Source organism: Aulonocara sp. 'chitande type north' Nkhata Bay, linkage group LG10 (assembly GCF_057382095.1).
Source record: "Aulonocara sp. 'chitande type north' Nkhata Bay isolate Kocher_YH1m ecotype deep benthic linkage group LG10, A_spYH_male_GT1.1, whole genome shotgun sequence".
NCBI lineage: Eukaryota > Metazoa > Chordata > Actinopteri > Cichliformes > Cichlidae > Aulonocara > Aulonocara sp. 'chitande type north' Nkhata Bay.
In genome coordinates this window covers 34,323,871-34,347,195 of record NC_141353.1, presented here as the reverse complement: position 1 = coordinate 34,347,195, position 23,325 = coordinate 34,323,871, and the positions used below count along the sequence as shown (strand labels likewise).

The following is a 23,325-nucleotide window of genomic DNA, read 5'->3' as shown; positions in this document are numbered from 1 at the left end:
AGGCAGAAGTACCTTTCATCCCTCCAGAAAAGCCCCTCCAATTGGCAAACACAATGAGAGGTAAGCCCTCCCGGTTTAGGTCCTTAATGGCCTGAGCAGTTTTGAAAGCAGAATCTGGGAACCACACCTGTCCTGCCTGTTGGATGAGCTAAATATAAAATAAAAACGAAAGAAGCGGTATCAGTACAAAGGTGTCTGTGAATGTGTTGTGTGCCTGTTCATTCTTGAATATATACACACTCAGTGACCCTTACCTTAGCCTCAGAGTCTAAATTGGCTGGATCAGCTGGGATCGACAGTTCCACTGACCTGGTTTCCACAGCAACAACTCCAGTCGGTATCCCACCGAGTCTGTAAAGAGGCCATCCACTGTTAAAATCTACAAAATACCTTGATATGATTTTTAAAAGCTAATCAATTTTTTTGTTTTGTTTTGTATATCAATAACGTTTAGTGACATGTAACCTGGTTTTATTTGGGACTTACCTGGCTCTGCCTACCACTACACTCTGAGCCCACGGCTGCATGATCTCCATGAAAGAGCCATGGTCGAAGAAGCCAAGCTGCCAGGAACCCTTTGGAGCTTTATTGAGAGAGAGCAGAATACATGCACAGAGTAAATAAAGGCAAAAAGTGAAGTTAATTAATGAAAATTCTAAATGCAACACAATCAGATCCACTTCCACAAAGCATTCTCTCTTCTCGTGATATTTTTAAAATCCCTAGCTCTCTTCTGTGTGCAGACTCAGCGTGTATATTCGCAGGATCTGTCATCTTGGCACCGCCCGTGATAGATGACTGTATAAGCAGACTTGCTCAGCTCTTTTTCTGCCTGTACACCCCAAGAAACATGCCCAGCCTAAGAGGTTACCATTCAATTAAGCTTGGCCACTCATCACTACCAGACGTTGACTGGCTTCCCACACGGTTCCCCGATCTCTTTGCCATCCCAAGCAGTAATTACACTGATGTGGAACCTGCTCAGTCCTGACCTGCAGTGTAAAACACACTGCATCAATTTTGGTGCTGATCTGGCCTTTGGCGGCATGGTGTTAGGCTTCACTGTTTCTTGCTTAGTTTCTTAATAGCCTTTCTCTTGTAATGAATTATTTCAACCTTTAACTCTTAGGCTATCAGGCTGAAATAATAAATCTTTATATTTACTTTAAATAACACAAAAGAAAATGTGGCTTGACTTTTTAACAACTGCTGATGAAGCAATATTGATGATCATTAGGGGAAAAGTGAAGTGTATACATTATTTTTATAGTCAAAGCTTAGATTTGAGAGCTTAGATGCTAAACAAATCACTACAGCTTTTTTTTGACTATGTTCAGAATTATAACATCAATAGCATTAATAATTAATAGGATGATTTCTAGTAAATAAAACTGGGCATTTAATACAGAGTAACAAAGAAGCTACAGTGAATAGAAGGTCTGCATTTTTTTTTAATACACACTCTTCAAATATTACTCGAGAATCGATTTGCTAGTCCAAACATTTTCATAATCAAATTTAAATACGTCCACATTAGGCACTCACTCTGACTGGGGCGTCCTGCCAACATCCAGCGAGGGTCATAAGGAGCCTTGGTAGGTACAAACTCTACCCGTCGATCTATGGGATCCTTGGCATTGAGGATGGGCACTGGGCTAGATTTACACTGAGGAAAAGATCACTCATTATGATCATGATATCACATTATTAAATGAAATTGTACATTACATTATTATATTTACATACGTTCTAAACATCGAGCTGTTACCTTGGGCATGTAGGACAGCCACTGCAAAAGAGTGAAGACTCCCTCAAAGTCATCGCAAACAGTGCAGTGAGTGACACCATTGTTGTGCATGATCTGAACTCCACCGAGTTGGTTGTTGGATGTATACACTTCTCTGCCCAGCACCTAATGTAGGAAAAGGACAAATGTATGGATTTGTGGGGAAATGTTTGACAAAGGTATTTTATTTTAGATCAGGCAACTAATGAAGGCAATGTTTCAAAACCTGAAGCATTAGTTTCCCGCTTAATTGAACAGAATGTGGATTTACCCTTTAAAAACTAGTTTCAAACTAAGTCAGAATACTGTTGCGCAACACTGGCTGACAACAGGAAGTGTTGTAAACAAGTTTCTAGTCTGTGTATCCAGGTTACGGCAGCCTTGTCGATACCCCTCTTTCACAGTAGTCACATTTTTGGGGACAGCGCCTGCTTCTCTTCATAGCCGATTTCCTAACACATTGCATGAATTAACACGTCCCTTTCTTAACAAGAAAAGCTAATTCATTATACTGGCTTACATCCATTTCTGGTGTGCAACAAAAACCAATGTATCTGTATACATTTAGAGCCACCAAACTTATTTTATCTTCATGTTGTTCCTTTGCCAACCTGAAGCCATAAAATCTCACTTCCAGCCCACCCTATTTTCATAAGCATCTCAGAACAGGTGGCAGGGCCCTGACATGCTTCTATAAAAATCAGAGAGGAGCTCAATCCCTACCCTCAGCTCTCACCTTTTCAGCCATCATTTACTTTTTTTATTACCATTAATGGTTATGTATCTGGCTACAAATCTAGGGCACTCTCCTAAAGCTGTCAGGAAAGCTGGCTGCCCCAAGAAACATTGCAGTCACCTTGACATACACAAAACCCCTGTGCCTCTGGCCATCGCCAGATTCATTAAGATTCCACTGCGGAGAGAAGAGGAGGAGACAAAGGAGGAGGAACGAAGGGAGATGATTGGAAGGAAGAAAACGAGGCACCAAGTGGTAGCAACAGCTCGCTGGGGTATTTGTGCTAGTAGTTACTATCCATTCCCCATGAAAATAGGAGTTCTTTCCAGCAGTTAATGAAATGATGATCTCTGGGTGGTAGCCTCCTGCTCTCTATTAAGTTTCAGTTAATAGCCAGGAAGTCACATGATAAATGAGCAGGCCAAAAAAAAAAAAAAAAAAAATCTTAAATCAGTGTTGCTGGTTAAAATCATTTTCTCCAAATAAAAAACAAAAAAATGTGTTGCTATTCATCACCTCTATATTGTGGACATTTGTCAGTAACCATTATTGTGATGCTGCTCCTACAAATGGAGCAAAACAGTGGGACAATCTAAAAACAATTGAGCTTCCAGCAAATAGATATACCATCATTGGGCCATTTGCATGGTTTGTCATGTTGTGAACTGTCATCCAATTTGAAATGAAATCATCTTAATGCACTGACAAGGACAGACAATGGGTAGCAAGCCAAAAGGAGGCAGCGATGCGTGCAGACACGCACACAGACACACACTAATCAAGTGTATACAGGCGAGAAAAAAACCAAAAAACAATCTGCATCAGCAAAACTTTTCATTCTGATTAAAAACAAATGATATGGGTGTCCTGCACTGCAGCCTCTGGCATGTCACTCTATTTCTATGCAAATACAACTTCATGGTGCGCTTTCAATTATTCCACTTTGAGTGGCAGCCAGGCCTGTGGCTGGGATCGGAAAGGGAATCCCAGTAGAACACAGCGAGGTGGAGGGAATGAGCTTCAAAATTGCTCAAACAGGGAGGGGGGAACAAGCCATATAAACCGAAAAATAAAAATAAAATCATCAAAGCACACACCGTTTTCTGTTACATTTTTTTCATAATTCAAAAAACAAACAAAAAAAGGACGAAAAACATAAAAGACCCATTTGACCTTCCTGCCATATTAGCTGAAAAATTTAAAAGTCAACTAATGAATATATATTGGTTTGCTCATTAAAGCGCAGATGCATTAATTATATGAATTTAGAAACAGCTCATTTGGTGTTCACTCCCCATTACAGGAGAAGCAGAGTGCACATGTGTACAACACAATCATGTTTTTCTTCTACAACAGCAGAAAGGCACCATCACTGTATTCTACTGTATCTAAATTACACAAAAATGACCCATTTCACCTTATTGAGGGCTCCAGCTCCAGTAAGGATGATGTGGGAGTTGTCCACTTGTATGGTCCTCTGTCCAAGCCTCACCAGATAGGCTCCAATACCTATGGCTCGGCATGTGACCTAGAGGAGTGCAAGATTTCCAATAAGCAACCATCCAGCTTTTCACGTCTTTACATACAGCAAGTCTTTCTTCTTAACAGAACATACAAACTCAAGGCAAAGCAGCAGACTACATATATGAATGTGTGTTTTCACACAAGTGCGCACTTGAATCTTACCAGATTCATCGTGATGATCTCCTCGTAAGCCAGAGAGGATTCTCCGGCAATCATTCCCGACCCTCTCAGATTCTCCACACCCAGCCCCTCATCTTTACCTATAATGTCAGTGATCTTGTACCTGCGTGACAACACATACATTCACTCAAATCCAGATGCGATGACCCCCTCTTACCTTTGTCTCAATCTGTCACATCTTGTGTTTGAAGCTTGAAGATTACAAGCTTATAAAATCATATCCTCACATACAAAATTAACTATTAATGCATACTTAAAAAAAAAAAATTACCTCGATTCACCCTCATCCTCCACATGTTCGCAATGCACTGAGTTTAGAGCTGAAACCTTCTTGTAATCCTGAGGTGTGAGGTAGAGATACTTGAAACCCTGTAGGAAAAACAAAACATGCAACTGAAATAATGTCGACAGCTTAAAAATTGACAAAAATGAAGATGCAGCAGACAAAAAGTCAGGAAACTTTTTTTTTAAAGACAGAAAAAAAGGAACAAAAAAAATAATTGAGAGAACAGATTAGTCTCAGAATTTATATACTACACCTTTAGTAAAAAACAAAACAAAACTTAATACATAATAATAAACCTTCAAATGCAAATACACTGAGATAATGACAGCAATTCTGAAACAAAAAAATCTTTTAGAATTATGGAAAACTAAATAACTAAAACTTACTAAAATAAGTATTAGGAATATTACGATATTCTCAATAATTATCTACAAATAGTGATTAGTGGATTTCACTTAAAAAAAAAAAAAAAAAAAAAATTCTATACAAATTTAAATTAAAGTTTAAGTATAGCCTAATGTCTCTGAGACTCTGCTGGCTGACCTTGTAAGGATCAGCTGGATCTTGCCAGGCCACATGAAACATATGTCTGATTTCCTCTGCCAGACCGATGCGTGCACCGCTGTTGGCCGCAATATAGAGTCGGGGGATGCCACTTTCCCGAGCCATCTCTGAGGCTCGCAGGAACAGCATGTCCTCCTGGGGCCCAAAGGAGCCTATCTTGTGTGTGATGTCATTGCTTATGACAATGATCTCACGTCCTGCTGGGTACTCTGGGGTTCGCAGGGTCATCCGCCATGCCACCATGCCAATCTGGAGAGATCAAATAGGGAAACTTTAACCCAATAAATACAGAATATCTGTAAGTATTAGACAATAAATAATCCACATTAGCTGCATAGTTGTTTTTCTGATTTTGACCATGTTTGCTCAACGGTGGAATAAAAAGTGTGAAATCCTCCACATTTGTTGAATCAAGACAGAATCAGAACGCAGCTTTACATCTTTGGAATAAATAGAAGTATAATATAGACAGTCATCTATTTATCTATACTACCATCTTTATTGCATCAGAGCAAAAGAAAATGTGTACATTCTGAAATAAGAGGCGAGTGTGTCAAAAAATGTCAATGTCAAAAATTCCTGCTTTTCAAGGTTTGTTTTCATGCTTCAAGCTTAAACACGGACCTCGTTGCCCCCTGGCAGTCGATTCATCTGTACCAGCTGACCTTGAGCATCAAGAACCAGCTCTGTGAAGGTGAGCAGCTCAGAAGGAAGAGGACACTGAGGTAAGTCGGCAAAAGCCTGACATGAATGCCAAAGCTTTTTCAGAGCCTGAAGATAGGATAAAATAGGCAGCATGTTAATATGTTATTATTTAGTACATCTAAGCAGAAGCTAAATATAATAGGCACGTTTTTGTACAGTACCTGTCTGAACATTTCTGGAAAGTCATAGACATAGGTGGTGCCCAGAGATTGTGCTTGGAAGCGTTTAGACTGCAACAGGTCTTTGGTAACATATGGTGTATTGATGAGCATGCCATGCAAGGGGCCCTGCTTGTCTCCATATGCTTGGAACATAATCTGGAAAAAGGCCAGAAGTGGTCACTTTAGTGATACAATGATCTCTTCAACAACCTTGGCATTAAGATGAAATCAAGATGAAAACACATGACAGGAAAAAAAAAAAAACTAAAAAAACGTGATAATGATTAAAAGCACTTCTCATAGTTACTGGACATCAAAAGAATTCCTCTCATGTAGCGCTCTCACTATGTTGCAACTTTAGTATGTGTTATTACTTCATTATTTATCCTCCCAACAATATTACATTTTAATGCATGAAATGAGTACAGCTAAAACACTTCGAGCTGTCACTTTTGTTGGTAACCATATAACAGTCTTCACATAAAAAACAAACTGTGAATCTCTTATATTATGGAACCATTAAAGCCACCACAGAGCAAACATGGGAAAAAGACAAAAATAAGACATGAAATGTGTTGAAGATGACAGAAATCTTCCTTCATTGCTTCATGTAGCTTTCATCTCTTCAGCACTGCCTTACTACTGAATGGATGGCCGTGACCACTGAAAGATGAATGGACGGCTGGATTGATGAATCTCGCATATCTTACCTGAGTTACCTGAGTTTAGAAAAAAGATATTGCTAAAAGAACTGTCCAATGGGCTATGGGCAAGACACCATACTGGATCTCTACTCCAAATAATAAAAACTTGAAGTTTCTATTATGATATATACAACTACGAAATTTACAACAGAGTCTGGTAAATTGTACTCTACAAGCTGAGGTTTCCAGGAAGGAGCTGATGCCCTTTACCAGTGAATGGACAATAAGGAGATGAGATGGATGATGTATGAGTGCCCCACCTGTCGGTCTTTGGGCCCCACCTGTCCCGTTCGGGCATCAGTGACCTCCTTGTAGAGGCTGATATCCAGGTAGTAGCCAGATTCATTTGTAAGGAAGAGGCGGATGGGAATTTGCTTCCCCGTTGGAGTCAAGCGGATGTTAATCTTCAACTCGGCCTGCAGGACTCGAAGCTTCCACAGACGGCTGCCGTAACGCATCACCATGGAGCGCACAGACTCCTCGATCTGAAGTTCACAGGAAAAGATTAGCAGGAAGCAAACACAGTGGCAGTAATTTACTCTGTCAATCAGATATTTGTGGGTAATATTTTCCCAGACCTTTGATGGGTCCATGATGACTGTAGGGACAAAGTTGAGGAAGATATGGTTACAGTCAGTTCGCACAGTTGTGTTGTTGAAAGCCACCTCCAGTTCATCCATAGCTTCCAGCAGCAGGCGCTCTGCTTCATTGTGAAGGTATTCAAAGGAGGCCTCCTAATAAAAGAGGAGGAAAAAATAAATCTCAACAGCATCGAACACGGCAGAATTTGGGGGCTAAAAATTAAAGGCAAAAAATAGAAAGTTTCTCATCCAAAACCAAGCTTGTAATCTTACCTTTGTTACCAGATCAGAGTGGCGGATAATGGCACGGACAAAGAAACGGTAGTCCGTAACTTCTGTGCCCACCTCCACTCGGGCTGCACCCAGATACAGGTGCATCTTGTGATTGGCACATGGAATGGCAGTGAGAGCAAAATTCCGCATGCGGTTGAGCTCCAGCTGGAATGCTAATGCAGGCTCTAAATGACGATAGATCCGGTCCTCCTCAAACTATTGAGACACAGACAGGATACAATAACAAACAGTAACACAGTCCTGCAGAGACAAGTTTGTTTCAATATTTTACTGAGCACCTCAGTTTTTTTCTTAACTAGCACCTCTAACATTAACAGACACAGTTTAAATTGGCAATTTCACGATTGCTCAGTTGGTTTAAGTGTAAAAAGACGCCCATGAGCCACACACTGTATTAAGTAAATTAAGTCATGGGCAATATCAATCTCAGAAAGCTGCTAATGGGTGTCATTTCTCTTAAATGGGGGACATAATTAAAGAGTTCATTAGTTTAATGAGTTTTAGTCATGTCATTGTAGTGAAACTATCAGGAGTAGCAGAAATGAAGAGCCATCACTGACTGCAACTGAATGAAAGTTAACACTGCTTGGAACGGGTGGTCAGTCTGTTTTTTTTCCCTAAACAGGCTGTTTCATTGTCATGGGAATAATCCGACATACATGTGCATTAAATACACAGTATATTCATCTTTCCAATAGAGGTCCCTTCTCCATAGGCTCAACATTAACTTGACATTTAAGCAAAAATACATTTTATATGACAGTGATGATTTGGATTTGTGTTATGTGAGCACCTACCTTGTCCCTGGCACGGAATGTGAAAAATTTAGGAAATTCCCTCTGTGTAAATAATCATAAGACAAAGAAATAAATTAATCAAAATGTTGTACATAACAGATTACATTTTCTATAAAGACAGCAATTCTGTGTTAAGAATGACAAATTAATTAGACTTTCACCAACTGTGCCTAATTACAGCAGCTCAAAAAAAGCCATTATGATCTTTGCTGAAATAGCTATATGGAAAGGAACAGTCACAATTAGGACCTTAATCGACACGCAGGGGGCCCTGTGTTCTTTTACTGCGATAATTTACCTATCAAGAAATCACTATGTATTCACCAAAGCAGAGGGCTAACATAATAATAGCAATGGGCTCAACATATAAGCACCCATTACATTCTAATGCATAAAACATGTCCTCCTTTCAGAGATCCAGTGATTCTCTGAATAATGCCTGGTAGGCCTGTCTGATGTTATCACATGAAGTCTCCCACTTGCCAAAATAATGCCAGATGGATTGGAGACGCCCTCATCACACCACAAGCTACATAATAATCAGATGACTGCAAAAGTATACACAGTGTAAACCTTCATAGCTATGATTTAACACTGATTGCAAATGACCCACTGCAATATAGTGAACTGAAGAAAAATCTTTTCAGAGTGAGCATGCATAAAACAGTAGCGGCCACAATGATAGGGACATCTGTTATTATGACAATGACTTTGTCTTTTCTATTCAAATCCCTGTCATCTAAATGCAACTGGTCTCTTGATAATATGTCAAACTCTGAAAGACAAATGGTACATCACAAAACTGCTACATCTGGGGGTTCAAACTCTTATGTGGCTAAAATGTGTGGTCCCATCACTAATAGGGCATTTCCATCTAAAAATGATGAGCTCACAATCTGTGTGATTTATTTAAGCTGGTATAACCGAGCTGTAAAAAAAACAAACAAACAAACAAACAAAAACAAAAAAAAGCAGCTGCAGGATGGCAAAGATTAAAAAAGTCTGTGCTAAACAGAATTAGTGTATGCATGTTAATACACTATCATTAATCTACCTCCTGTAGGTGGCGTTTCCAACAACATCTACAGTGATATTTTGCACTTTCTATGTAATTTGTGTTGGTTGTGAAACAAATGCACTGTTGACGACAGAATTCTTCTGCCTTCCATTACTTACATGAAACCTTTGGTCCACCTCACAGTTGACTTGCTTCCTGAAATCCTGTCATCAAAAATGCAGCAAAAGCAAGGCATGCAGAAGGAGATACAGAGACAAAAGAGGAAAACCAGCTAAATTTCAAATGCAAATTATTACCACAATTACTACAGTATTGCCACACATAACAAATTAATAAAATATTAGTGATAACAAAAAGGTCAGATGCAAGCTCAGTTTATTTCTGATATTTTGGTACATGCGGTTCAGTAGTGCCGAACTGATGGCATGCAAGGCAGCTGATGGTGAAGATAGATGGTTTTCTGAGTTTTAAGTTTTAAATCAGAAGCCTCACCTTTTGAGCCACGAGGAAAGTCAACCTTCGGATGCCGTGTTCAAACAGCAGAGATTTCTGGAATAAGAAAAAAATTTTGTTAAAAAAAATTAAAATAAATATATGTATTTATAGTCAGGATGATAAGAACAAGCTAAGTCATCTCATATATTCTAATCCATTTTCTTAACTGACAAGATACAAGGTTTTTGCTGTAGATGTCTCCCACCTTTGACTGAGTGAATTCCCGGAACATAGCTGCCAGGCCATCATCATCAATGTCGCTGTCAGTCTTTATAGCAACATTCAGGATATGGATAGGCTCATCCTGGATACTCTGAGTAACAAAGCAAATACACATCTAATTCGAATCCTTAGTTATAGGGGTCAGTGACAGGCTAGTGACTAGTACAAGTCTGCCCTCTTCACCTTGTTGTCCTCTTCACCGTACAGCACGGGATTGCCTCCTTCTGGGAAGGTTGGACTTTGTGGAGGAGAGTCAGAGAAGCAGCTCAACATATCAGTTATGTTCCTATAAAATATTTAAAAAATATATAAAAACGATTAGTGATACTTTTACCTCCCAATAAAAACCACTCAAGTTTAGAATTTTTTTACACAAGGACTGACTTGGTGAACTCCTGGAAGCTGCGGAAAGCCACCATGGCTCCCATGCGCTGGCAGGGTGGTGTAAAAGACGTGTCAAGCAGAACGTCGCTCACACTGGCCATGTGCACCATGCCGTAGTGATTCAGGTTGGATGAGAATGACATCCTAAGGTGTAGACAGAGAAATATTAAAAAAGGCTTGAATGTTAAAAAACAAACAAACAAAACAAACAAAAAAAACAAGTAGTAACAAAACACCACCAAGGAATGAACATAGGAAAAGAGCTATACCGTAGGCAAGGACATTTAGATATATCCTGTTACGATAACACCGCTTTGCAGTGAACAAGACCACGTAAAACCACCAGAATGACCCCTCAAGTATCCAAGTTTCATTTTGATGTGTGTTAGTCCTTTGATTGTAAGCAGGCAACCCCAAAGTTACAGCTTGTATAAGCACTCAAGAGGGCTTATGTGTCAAACCTGTCCACAGTATCCAAATCTGATGCATTTTTCTTCTCAGCATTATCATCCTGTGATTCATTTTCTGGTGCTTTAGGGTCCTGGGGTTTAGTTTCCTCTAATTTAGTGTCCATGACTTTAAGATTTTCCAGGACTGAAGGAAACATTTTCCTGGCAGGACAGTCAGAGGTTTCAGTTTTGGAGATGCGTACTAGTATATGATTTCTACCAAAATTTTATGTGATCATCTTAAACTATATGACATACATAAGTTATCTTAAACTTGCACAATACTGAAGCACATACACACAGCAGTTAGATACAGAGCAGTCATTTCAACAGAAACAGGCACCCATCAGTAAAGACATTTTTTGGCAGAAAGGTTGAATGCCATAGGCCATGCAGATGTCAGTAAAATTAAATTACTCTGCAATTATCAACCAGACTAGATCAAAGTTACTAAATCTAAACAAATAAAACAGCTTTATAACCAACAACTAGATAATTAATCTCAACTTGAATTACAGCTTTATTCATCCAGCTAGCTAGTCACCGGTAGTGGATGCAATTAAAAGAATGTTTTACCTGTTTAGAGTGGGGATGTTCCCTCTGCAATCAAATAACATTGATTATCAAGTGGTTAGTGACAGGCATCAGAAGGAAGACATTTAAGGTGTAGCAATGTGTGCATGTGATTATATGTGTCCCTTAACATATTTTTGCACCAGGAACAACCAAATTATTCTGTGACTTCACACATAAAAAGATTAACGAGAAACACATCTGATGTAAATGCAGCCAATTACATTTGTATCCTTGGTGCTCTGTATGTGTGTGTGTGTTTGGGAAGGGGGGGGGGGGGGGGGGGGGGGGGGGACTGGAAAATTTCATGGGTGGAGTTTCAGAATCTTGTATGCATCCACTGCATATAGAAATGGATGTAATGAATGGTAAAATTATGGTAAATAACTCTTTCTCACAATAAACACACATTTTGCTACTTAACTGCTTCCTCTACACATGCATCACGTGATCCAAAAAGAAACAAACAAACCCTGTTCAGAGACTAACTCTGAACAAAGAGCGGATCACATCACACTCTCATGCCGTTCCGTATGTCACAAATTATGATGCAAAAATGAAGGTTAATTTATACACAGTAAAACACAAGCATGCGGATGGATGAGTGCAAGGATTTCAAAAAAATAAGCACTACTTGGTAACCACAAGCAAATGCATTGAAACAAACAAAAAATACACAAAACATGCAATCACACATGGACGAACTGAACCCAGCTGCTGAAACTGAGTGAGTGCAACAGAAATGCCACAGTACTGTGTCTGTTAAAAACCTTTTCAAATACTGAGCACGTACAATAACTTCTGACTTTTTTTGTGCCAGATGTTTTTTTTTTCCCCCTCAGAACTTAAGCAAGAGCACGTGACCTGAAACTCTTGATTCTCAATTGCTTAATTGCTCAGTCCTGTTTTAACAAACCAAGAAAAGTATTTTCAGTGGTGAAAAATACCTTCTTTTTTTGCACATGACAACATTTACAGGAAAAACAATGGCGAACAGTGACACAGAGGTAGGAAAAAAAAAACAAACCCAAAAAAAACAGGGACCGTGGATATAAAAAGTGCACACATCCCTGCTGGGGGAAAAATAATGAGACAACAATAAATCATTATAAAAATTCTTCCCACCTTTATTGTGACCTATAACTTGTACGACTCAAGAGAAAAACAAACCAATCTGTTATGGGGAAAAAAATGTAAACATAAAAAATAAGCTGGCTGCATAAAAATGCACACCTCTAAAACTAGTACATTACTGGAGCACCTTTTAATTTAAACGTGGCATTCAGTTTTCTTGAGTACACAGTTGTCATCAATTAGAGACTCTCGTTAACCTCGCATAAAGTTCAGCTGTCCTAATAAGATTTTGCTGACATTTACACCATGTCTAGACTATGGGCTAGTGTTGCAAGACTGAAGCCTATTCTGACAAAGAAAACATCCATACACAAGTCTCCTAAAAGCTTGTGGGAAAATGTGATACGGTCTGAAGGTTGAACTTTTTGGCACAATTTCATACAGAACGTTTGGTGCTAAAACCACTCTATGCATGACCGTACTTAAAGTGAAGCACGGTGTTGGCAGTATCATGCTTTGGAGCTGCTTTTCTTTAGCTGGAAACTTAAGTGTTAGTGGAGTGGACAGAACTCGAAACATTTCTACCACCAGTCACAAGAAACCCTTCAAGTTTCTTGCAGACAGCTGAATTAAAGGTTGTGCACATTTATGCAACCAGCTTATTATGCTGATTTGTTTCTTCAATTGAATTGTACAGGTTATAGGTCACATTAAAGGTACCAAAAGTTGAGAATTATTTATTGTGGTTTTAATTTTTATTTCTCAGATGCTTGGCATTTTAACTAGGGTGAGTATGCTATTTATATCCACTGTACTTAATAATAAGTATTCTTTATCTTTTAACAGTTACAGTATAATAGGTCATGAAAATTTTATGCAGCCATGCTACACCTTGAGTTGGGATGTCAAAAAAATAAATAAATAAATAAAATGTTGTAGAAAACTGTAAGACAGCAAAAAAATTCAGGTTCCTCTATTTAGAAACACAGGCATAAGCAGCAACTGCAGCACATCATTGCAGGTCCCGCTGCTAACACGCAGACTAATATTATTATTGTTGTGTTGTCACCTTGCAAGCAATTTTGATAAAAGCTAACTTTTAATGAAAAATTCAACATGAGAGTAAGAGTAGAATTACTGATGGCACAGCGTCCTGGGGAAAGGAGGGGGTCAGGACAGCAGAATAGTAATGCACATGTACGCGTTTCAGCTATTTTCATGAGCAATACCTGTTGGGATGTGAAGTGGGAAGCATGAACTGAAACTCTACTATACATGTGTTGTCCTTCAGTTGTCGATGCTGAACACTGTTGAGCTCGTAGGCGATGTATGCTCTCCGAACATACACCTGACATTATTGAAGACAGGCAATGCTGGTCAGATATGTGAAGTGCTTGTAAAGTTTGTTCAACTTAAATTCAGAGAAACTGATTAATAAACAAGACTCTTATTCCTCTCACCTCCAGGGCGGCCATCCTGACTACCTGATTACTGTGGTAGAAGAAGTTGGGGAGAACGTCAAAGATGGATGTCTCTGAAAGGATCAGTTTCTAGAGAAAGAAAAATAACAAAGAAAAAAAAAAAGTATAATCATACACCTGGGACATTTTGTCTGTTGTTGTGAAACACATGCACAGCCACAACTACTGCTCTTGCCCTTTAATGCTCACCTGAAGGTTCTCAATGCAGAACTGGTGCCCATACATATCGATGGCAGAGAGAAAGATTGACTCCACCTGGTTGTGTCGTAGCTCATAAGAGGGAAGGTGGGAAGCTATCAACACCTGGAAGAATAAGATAAATGTGCTCTTCAGGTATAGCACAGCAAACACTACTTAATTATGCTTTCCTTTACATTTTCTGACAGTGTCAACCTTTACACTGTTTCAGCTACACACTTTGTTGTGCTAATGTGTCACATGTTTTACTTTATATTTATATTTATTTTTAAAGAAATGGAGAGCATATAGTGACATCTGGTGGGAAAATACTAAATAAATAAAGTCTGGTAGTGAGTTACATTCATAGTTGTGTTGGTGTTTCTGTATTGCTCAGCGATCACAGGTGATTCTGAGCTTTGATGTTGCACTTTGACAAACAGTTACTTTTAATAAAACAGCAAAGAGAAAAAACTTCTCTCTACACAGACTGTCAGAGATGTATGGATGAATATTAGCTATTGCATTACTAAAATGAGCAAGCTAGATACAACTACAAACTATGACATTTTGTTTCATGCTGTGCTTACAGGGCACATTACTGCTCAACAGAACAATCACAGAGTTTAAGGCCCATGTTGCTGCAAATTATCTTAAAAGTGCATGTCAGGCTACGCCAGAGGTTAAAAAATCCACAGTCCTACCAATTAGGCATCACCTGAGCCAATCCACAGCCTCTGCCACTTCAAAAGCTTTTCAGCTAAACAATCAGGCTTTTAGATCTTTTTTTTTTTTTCAACTAACTTCTTTTAGTTTCCGAATAGTACTTCTTCATTGCTGTACAGTTTTGTTTTGTTTTTTTAAATTCTGTTATTTCATTGTAGTATGTCAAACAAGATTAGGAGTTCAATTCTGACCTGCCGAGCACGCAGCGCCACCTTTGCATTGGTTGTCTTGCTGAGCTGGGTGAGTTCAGTCAAAATGGCCATCAATTCATCAGTTAGTGTTGGATCACGGCCACAGAGCTGGTCCTGCATGGAGAAGAAGAGGAAGAAGAAGAATATGATAAAAGGCACGACTGCTGAAAATCACTTTTTTATAGAGATTTCTAAATCAGTAAGAATGGATACTTACAATCAGCATAGTAACAAGTAGATTCTTCTTGGTGACTTGAGCATGGGAAAAGATATAATTGAGCACATTGGCCATGTCACCCTTGTTTTCCTCACGCAGTGCAAAGACACACTTATCGTAGTGTCCTGTTGACAGATAAGATAAGATAACCTTTATTAGTCCCACACGTGGGAAATTTGTTTTGTCACAGCAGGAAGTGGACAGTGCAAAAGTTATGACGCAAAAATTAGAATACAATAAGAATAAATACAGTACACAGCTGTACAGAATAGAATAAAATAATATACTATATACAGTAGAATAAAATAGAATAAAAATATACAATAAGATAAAAATAGAATACGAATGCTATATACAACTGAGTAAAAATACAACGATGCCAGAAAAGATTATTGCACTTAGTGTTATTGCACATAGATAGATAAGAGCGTTGGTAAAAACTGGACAGGAAACTTGAGGTTTAAGAGCACCATCAAGTGGTGAGAATATGCTAATGCAATGTTTCTGCTATCCAAGCAAGAAAGTGTCAAGTCACTGTTTCTCACCATTCTGAAACTGGATCTCTACTTTTAGATATTGTCTAAGCAAGTCCATCACGACAGCCTTCATGTGACCTCTGATGCCGCTGCGGTACCTGTTAGACACAAAAACATTCTGGTCTTACAAGAAAAATGTATGCTGTTGTGCAGATAAAGCACACAGACAAAACATTTACTTTAAACCCTAGGATTAAAACTTGGTGATATTTAGATAAAAAGTATGTTGCTCACTTCTGCACCAGCTGAACAATGCTTTGTGTGTTCATAAAGAAGACTTCTCTCTCTGATTTCTTGTTAAGAGTAGCTGCATGGCTGTCCAGTATGTTTGCAATCTGGAAACAAAGGAAGAAACAATAAGCATTTAATCCCACCAGCAGTGGAGACTGATAAGCATTTAATCCCTTTGGCACTGACAACGCGTTCCTTAACAAGTGTGTGTTACAGGCTATGTAAAGAAATTTAAAAGCTACATGAAATTCTGGACCACAAATCTATTTGTCACTCACACACATCCGCACCTAGATATGACACTTTCATTCTGCATGAAGCCACTGGGTTCATTGTTTTCAAAATACATTTTTAAAAAATGGTCACATGAAAGTGGGCTGTAACTGTATAAGGAGCTCAGGTCTGAAAAGCTGATAAGGTATGTGTAGTAAGAAATATGTGGTTCATGTGCAAGTGTCTGTGATGCACCTGCTGGCTGGGGAACTGGCAAAGCACAGAAGTTATGTTGCTGGCATACTGAGCCATCTCCTTCTTGATGGCCTTCTCCACAGCAGGGGGGATGCGACCTGAAACACTCGTCATGATGTCTTGAAGCTCCAACAGTGGTAAAGAAGGATCGCGCATGGTTTTCATTACCCTTTCCACCCATTCTTTCAACTAGGAGAGACACAAGAAGTGTGTTCAAGACTAAGCAAAGTAATGCTGGTGTGCACACTGGTGTACATGAATTCTTACCTTAGCACTGAAGAAAGGCTCAGGTAGACAATAGCCATTCATCATGTGGACAAGATGACCCAGTGTGTTATGGAAAACCCTGTGCAGCTTCTCTCCTCTCAAAGCTACTGCCTGGATAGAAGGCAGGGTCCCTGTGTAGAGCTCAGCCTGTGAGACAATACAAATACCGATTACTAATAAGTCACTGGATTTTTAAAATACATCAGCGTGTCAATGGTATGTTCTAGTAGGAGGTAGAGGTTATGGTGTGAAATAAGCAATTCTTAATCCACTGCTTAGTTTATTCTCTGCTTAATTGTTGTGTTAAGTTTTATATTTTTTTAATTTATTCAATTTGGTAATTTTACAATTTCTTGGGAACTCAACTGCTGTTTTGCTCTTTGCTTCACCATATGGGTGCAATATAGACTCATGATGATGGTGAGCTCAACCTCATTTTGGTTCATTTGGTTCCTCATAGATAATGATATGTAATTATAATACAATGGTAGAGCAGATAAATGCTTATAGGCTGGATGTGTGTGTGTGTGTGTGTGTGTGTGTGTGTGTGCGTGCGTGCGTGCGTGCGTGCGTGCGTGCTCTCATGTCTGGGGGTTATTCAGGTATGGCTTGTAGAAAGCAAGCATATGTGTCAGTGACGTATCTATTCGATTCGTCTTAGTTTGAGACGCTTGTGCTGGAGTTTAACATCCGTTAGATTTAATTGTCTGTCTGTCTCTTCTTGCACATTGGTTCCCCTCATATATCTGAACATAAAGCGATTAATCATTAAACGCAACACATGCATATTTAAACTAATACTCAGTGTTACCAAGATACCTGCTAAGATACTTTTTATGGGCAAATGACATCAAAGTTAAAACCGATGCTCTAATTTAACCTGATGTAAACAAAAATATTACGTTAACCGTCATTTTGCATTATACAAAATCCTACTTGCTGCACAGCAAATACTGCATCTGTGACAACAATAAAGTGGAATGATGAGACATAATGTACCTGCTGCACTCTGCTTGGGTCATCCAGTTGCAACTTGGCAATGACACAGCCAGGCTCCAAAGCTGCTCCAGCCCTCTTCACATAGTGAATACAACCAGACTCTGCTGCAGTGAGGGTCATGACCATCTTCATCACCTGTTTATTTGCAAATAACCATATGTATATTTACAGATTCCATCTTTATAGTGGACTGCACACAACTAACCATTAAACCAGAGGTGGGACCAAGTCATTGTTTTGCAAGTCTCAAGTAAGTCTCAAGTCTTTATCCTCAAGTCTCAAGTCAAGTCTCAAGTAATGTCAGGCAAGTCAGAGTCGAGTCTCAAGTCACTGGTGTAAAAGTCCGAGTCAAGTCACAAGTCTGAAACTTTGAATTTCAAGTCCTTTCGAGTCTTTAAAAAAAAAAAAAAAAAAAAAAAAAAAAAAACGAAAAAAGCATGTTGCAGTTATATGCTAAATGTAAATATTAGACCATGTAATTTTTAAATCTGTGTTTTTCTCAACACATGACAAAATAGTGAACTTAGAAAATATACACAAATTGTGAAATTGCACCTCTTTAAAATGCAGCTCAATTAAACCTAGCTCCAAGAATAATTTTCACCGACAGTTCTGAGATAAGCTGCATGTTATTCTTGGATGCGGTTGTAGGACCAGCTTTAAAATCGCATGACAAAAATATCATACACATTAAAAAAAACTGTATCACCAACGTAGCCTGGACAACATTTGCTAGTTAGATGAAGTCAGCTATCTCATCTTAGCATATTTATATGCATATTTATAATTATACGGTTCTTGGAGTGAGTGCATACACTCATGAAGTTTAGTAACTTCAGGTCACTGCAACAAGCCCAGGTACAGTTTACCGACGGATGGGTACAGGACCTTGAAATGCACCGTGTAGAACGAAAGACCATCGTACGTATCATAAGTTTACCAGTCTCACAAATTGTCGTCATAAATACACATTCGTTAACCGTTTATTAATAGGACCTTTGAGCTCAACGGTAATTAATTAGTAGTGGAAATAATTTCTGGTACGCGTTACAGAAATGTAGCAGTGACAATAATACTGTATGCTGTAATCGTACTGGGCAATTAGTGATACAAAAAACCTGTTTTATCCTGTGAATAAAAGTATATGTTTTTGTCACTGTACCATAATAACAGAGGCGAAACGCAATATTGTGTCAGGACAATTCACTATTTATGCACAATAAACAAAGGAGCATAGCGCGACAATTTCTGTTCAGCGCCAGACTTGCTTGTAACCTATATCACTAATTATGTTATGAAAATGACGTATTAACTACTAAAAAACACTGACCTTCGTGTAAATGCTTGGAGCAGACTAACCTGTGAGCTGGAGTGTTCTGGGACGTTATATTTGATCTTTGAATGGCTGCAATCCAGTCGCGTCTTTGTTACTTCGGAAACATGGCTTGAACAATTTCTCTTCAACGACGTAATCCGATAACAACCGATCTCTTTACCCGTCGGCTTCCCGTGGCTGTCATGCGACCGGCTATTGCAGTTAATAATACAACGGCTTCTTGACATTTTTGTGTTTCTTTTTATTGCTGTATAACTGATTTTAATTGAAAGCCTGCGTGCGCTAGTACCGCTTGCCACGAGTTCCCAGAATCCTTTGCGGTTCTACCCGTGAATGACGTCACATTTTCAATCTCTATATAATATGCATGTTAAATTTTATATTTGGGGTAAAATATCAAGTCTTTTCAAGTAAACCGGTTCAAGTCCAATTCAAGTCCCAAGTCATTGGTGTAAAAGTCCAAGTCAAGTCACAAGTCTTAGAACATTTTTTCAAGTCAAGTCTAAAGTCATAAAATTAATGACTCGAGTCTGACTCGAGTCCAAGTCATGTGACTCGAGTCCACACCTCTGCATTAAACTAATGTACCTCTATTTCAGCGTAGCACTGGCCAGCAAACACATGCCCGCCATCCTCAATAGTGTACTGAATGAGTTTTCCTGCTGAAGGAGACCGCAGCAGCGAGGGATCATTTTCTTTCTCAAAAACACACGTCTTGTTCCCAATTGTGATGCGATACCTGACAACAAAAAAACAAAACAAAAACAGTGTTAACAAACCAGAAATTAGAAGATTTCAGTGTCATGTTTTATCTGAAGATCTTAAATCAGGGGTCTTAAACTCGCGGCCCACAGGCCATTTGCGGCCCACAGGCCATTTGCGGCCCACAGGCCATTTGCAGCCCACGTCACCTCCGCTTGCGGGCCGCATATTGATGTGAACATTTTTTTTTAAATTATTATACAAAAAATTATTTAATACGACGCCAGAGTGTTACAGGGATGGCCTTTTAAGACTGTATGAGCGTGAGGGAGGGAGAAAAAGGAAAGTCGAAAAGTACGAGGTGCTACCGAGCAGAAATGGGAGATGGAAGCATGTAAATATAAAAATAACCACTGCAGCCAAAAAGAGTGCCTGACGAGCCCAGTAAGCTATTAAGACTCGACTTTACAATGTGTTCGTTTTTTCCTCAATAATGTTCTGCTTTATTTATTTATTTATTTTTTTTAAATTGTTGTCATGTGGTAAACTTACAGTTACAATAGTAACAATTCTTTCATACAGTTAATGGTTTTGTTTACCTGTCCACCTCTTCTTTCATGTACGTAGTGTAGCTGCTTCCATCATATGAAAGCAAAAGACCTCCATCACTAAGCCGATGGACATCCACCTCAGCAGAAGAATTGTTCATGATGACCACATAGGAATTGGGAGACTGACGAGTCACTGTCAGAACGTACTTAGTACCTTCATAGATCAACTCCACATCCACAGTGTTGAGCAGCGTGTGTGGTGGTAGCACCTGCCCCCTGGTCAGAGAGTACAGAGTGTCTCATGTTATCTATTCAAAATGCTGTTTTTTCAAATGATTGTTTCTACTGCGGCTTACAACAGATTACAACTCATTTGTTTGTTTACATATTAAATAATGGCCAAAACGAATTTACGGGGGTGGCCGTAGCTCAGGTGGCAGAGCAGGTCAGCCACTAATCAGAAGGTCGGTGGTTCAATCCCAGGCTGCATCCTGGCTGCATGCCAAATATCCTTGGGCAAGATACTAACCCCGTGTTTGCCTACTGGTGGTGGTCAGAGGGCCCGGTGGCGCCTGTGTCCGGCAGCCTCGCCTCTGTCAGTGCGCCCCAGGGCAGCTGTGGCTACAATGTAGCTTGCCATCGCCAGTGTGTGAATGTGTGTGTGAATGGGTGAATGACTGAATGTAGTGTAAAGCGCTTTGGGGTCCTATGGACTAGAAAAGCGCTATACAAATGCAGGCCATTTACCATTTACTAGTAATGCTTCTACACATAAGAAACAGTTTAGCAAAGAAACAAGTTCAAATTGTATCTCTGTTGTTAGCAGCCCATCTCAAAAACAAATCATCTGTTCCCATTTCTTTAGCCAAATCTATGGAAAATACCAACAGTATACAGTGTGCCCTTAAAAAAAATGAAGAAACTGGACAAATGGTGGGCCTAAAACAATTATATATATTTAACATCAAATGATCCTCTACAGTTCTCTAAAGCCTCATCAGAAAGTGTCTCGGCATTGTGATGATCCCAAAGACACTGTCAAAGCAATAACACCATACGTGGATAGAAAATGCACACAGGGGTACACCTTTAGTCATTGACTATCATCTCGACAGAGAATGGAACCAGTCTGGAGAACTATTCCTGAAGACTACTTCAAGAAATGAAAAGAAAGCTTGCCTCAGTGTGGGCAGGCTGTGTTGAAGACTTAAAGGTAGTGATGCCAAATATTCACTTTCAAGCTCATTAGAATAATTTTTGCCTTATATACTGCATTCCTATGTATGTTTAAAAAAAAAACACTGCACACATTTCCCACATTCCTAGCAATATATAAAGGATTGAGGCTAGAGAAATTGCGCAGTACTGTATTTGACCATATATTATTTGCATTAGATTTTTACCTTTCCAGAGAGTGCAAAAAGTTGGAAACACTGTTCCTGAGATTAACATCTGCCACATGCAGTGCACCGCTCACAATTCCCAGCATGGTATCAGGACGCTCCGCCTGCATGTAAATTACACTTTACAACTTACACAAAAACAGTCATGCATTATATGCTGTGGATATCAGGAGGATAAACCAAAGAGACTATCATCCCAACATTTGGTTTTATTGTGGTTTCAGTGCAGACACTAACATATAGGTCAAACATTAAATAACCTGTCGTTACAGTTAAGAACATCCATTGGCAACAGCTGCATAATCTCCACATACCTGCATCTTCTCTGAGATAAGTCTGTCCAGCCAGCCTGTGTCGATACTATTGTGCTGGAAGCTTTCTGTCTCCAGCAGCTTAATGAGGTATTCCACTGTTGTCCTGAAGTCACCCCTGATAGACAGCTCCTTAAGCGCAACCACCATGTTTCTAAAAGAAGCCATAACCTCTGTTTAGACATTGTTCAGAAATAATCCATATTGGTAAGTGTATATAATAAAATGGAGTAAAAATAATAAGATCAATGTTTCTTAATTCTGAGTATACTCACGAGATGGCTTCTTCACGATTCTCTCCCCATGAGAAGCAGTGCCCAAACTGGGAGTCGGCAAACTCATGCAGCCCTCCAGCCGCTGCAACGCTGAAGTAGCCCCATACATTCTTATTGCTGCGGAAATTCAGCTCTTGCACTGTTCCAGAGCTTGGCTTGAAACCCTGCAATCACACAGCATAAACACAGTGATGCAAAGTGGACATTCAAACAGTAGTGATAATAGTACTTGTTGTTTTTTAAAAAAAAAAAAGAAGACTGAAAAGTAATATGAGTCACACAATAACGTCAGCAGATATGAATCGTTGGGTAACCTTTGGCTGGAAAACTTTTGCACAGCAGGAATGAGTGAATCTTACCTCATCTGGGTTCTCACTGGTGATACGAGCAGCAATGACATGGCCCCGTGGGGAAGGGGCAGTTGACAGAGCCTCAAAATCAATGGGAGAATCCCCCCAGGGCTGAACGCCATAAAGCATTCTAATGTCTTTGATCCGATGAAGAGGAATGCCCATAGCAATCTAACAAAGAAAGAAAAAAAAGGGAAAAAAAAAAAAGAAAAGAAAAAGAGTATTATTAACGTAACACATGGTGATCATAAACTAGCATGGAAAAATGATAACAGTCTGACTAAATAGCATATATTAGACCATGATTACTTTCCCCCCATTTTTTAATAAAGAACCCCCAAAAGATTTCTTTGTCGTGCCTATTTGAAGCTTATCAATCCATCTTTCAACCAACCAAGATAATGAGCACTGAATCAGATAGTGTGTCACTCCCAAGTAGCACCCAATCAGCTTGCCTACAATGCCCTCGCAGTCCTTCAGCTTCATTGCCACTGACCTATTTACACACAATCCTAAACACTGCAGAGCAGACCACGTGACCCATCACTGCTACTCCGTGATCTGCTTCAGT

The 23,325-nt window shown here is 39.3% G+C and overlaps 1 protein-coding gene across 8 annotated transcripts in view; it reads right to left on the bottom strand.

Moving 5' to 3' along the window:
* The window catches only part of acaca (acetyl-CoA carboxylase alpha), a 33,925-nt gene that overhangs the window by 5,210 nt on the left and 5,390 nt on the right, over positions 1-23,325 (bottom strand). For 4 of the 8 annotated variants that reach the window (XM_086309631.1, XM_086309628.1, XM_086309632.1 and 1 more), the window contains exons 12-48: positions 22,764-22,925; positions 22,405-22,568; positions 22,133-22,283; positions 21,819-21,922; positions 20,464-20,691; positions 19,751-19,901; positions 17,827-17,961; positions 16,828-16,974; positions 16,561-16,749; positions 16,096-16,196; positions 15,871-15,959; positions 15,326-15,450; positions 15,109-15,222; positions 14,204-14,317; positions 13,994-14,083; positions 13,763-13,881; positions 11,463-11,486; positions 10,899-11,048; positions 10,438-10,581; positions 10,237-10,339; positions 10,037-10,144; positions 9,829-9,885; positions 9,495-9,539; positions 8,319-8,360; positions 7,501-7,716; positions 6,907-7,380; positions 5,943-6,098; positions 5,701-5,847; positions 5,056-5,325; positions 4,498-4,595; positions 4,209-4,329; positions 3,940-4,050; positions 1,769-1,912; positions 1,546-1,666; positions 487-583; positions 255-351; positions 13-148 (exon numbers count right to left, since the gene is read on the bottom strand). In XM_086309631.1, coding sequence (XP_086165757.1) covers positions 13-148; positions 255-351; positions 487-583; positions 1,546-1,666; positions 1,769-1,912; positions 3,940-4,050; positions 4,209-4,329; positions 4,498-4,595; positions 5,056-5,325; positions 5,701-5,847; positions 5,943-6,098; positions 6,907-7,380; positions 7,501-7,716; positions 8,319-8,360; positions 9,495-9,539; positions 9,829-9,885; positions 10,037-10,144; positions 10,237-10,339; positions 10,438-10,581; positions 10,899-11,048; positions 11,463-11,486; positions 13,763-13,881; positions 13,994-14,083; positions 14,204-14,317; positions 15,109-15,222; positions 15,326-15,450; positions 15,871-15,959; positions 16,096-16,196; positions 16,561-16,749; positions 16,828-16,974; positions 17,827-17,961; positions 19,751-19,901; positions 20,464-20,691; positions 21,819-21,922; positions 22,133-22,283; positions 22,405-22,568; positions 22,764-22,925 — 5,044 coding nt within the window. The remainder of the gene's footprint in view (positions 1-12; positions 149-254; positions 352-486; positions 584-1,545; positions 1,667-1,768; positions 1,913-3,939; positions 4,051-4,208; positions 4,330-4,497; positions 4,596-5,055; positions 5,326-5,700; positions 5,848-5,942; positions 6,099-6,906; positions 7,381-7,500; positions 7,717-8,318; positions 8,361-9,494; positions 9,540-9,828; positions 9,886-10,036; positions 10,145-10,236; positions 10,340-10,437; positions 10,582-10,898; positions 11,049-11,462; positions 11,487-13,762; positions 13,882-13,993; positions 14,084-14,203; positions 14,318-15,108; positions 15,223-15,325; positions 15,451-15,870; positions 15,960-16,095; positions 16,197-16,560; positions 16,750-16,827; positions 16,975-17,826; positions 17,962-19,750; positions 19,902-20,463; positions 20,692-21,818; positions 21,923-22,132; positions 22,284-22,404; positions 22,569-22,763; positions 22,926-23,325) is intronic. The other 4 variants (XM_086309633.1, XM_086309630.1, XM_086309634.1 and 1 more) reach the window with 4 other exon arrangements.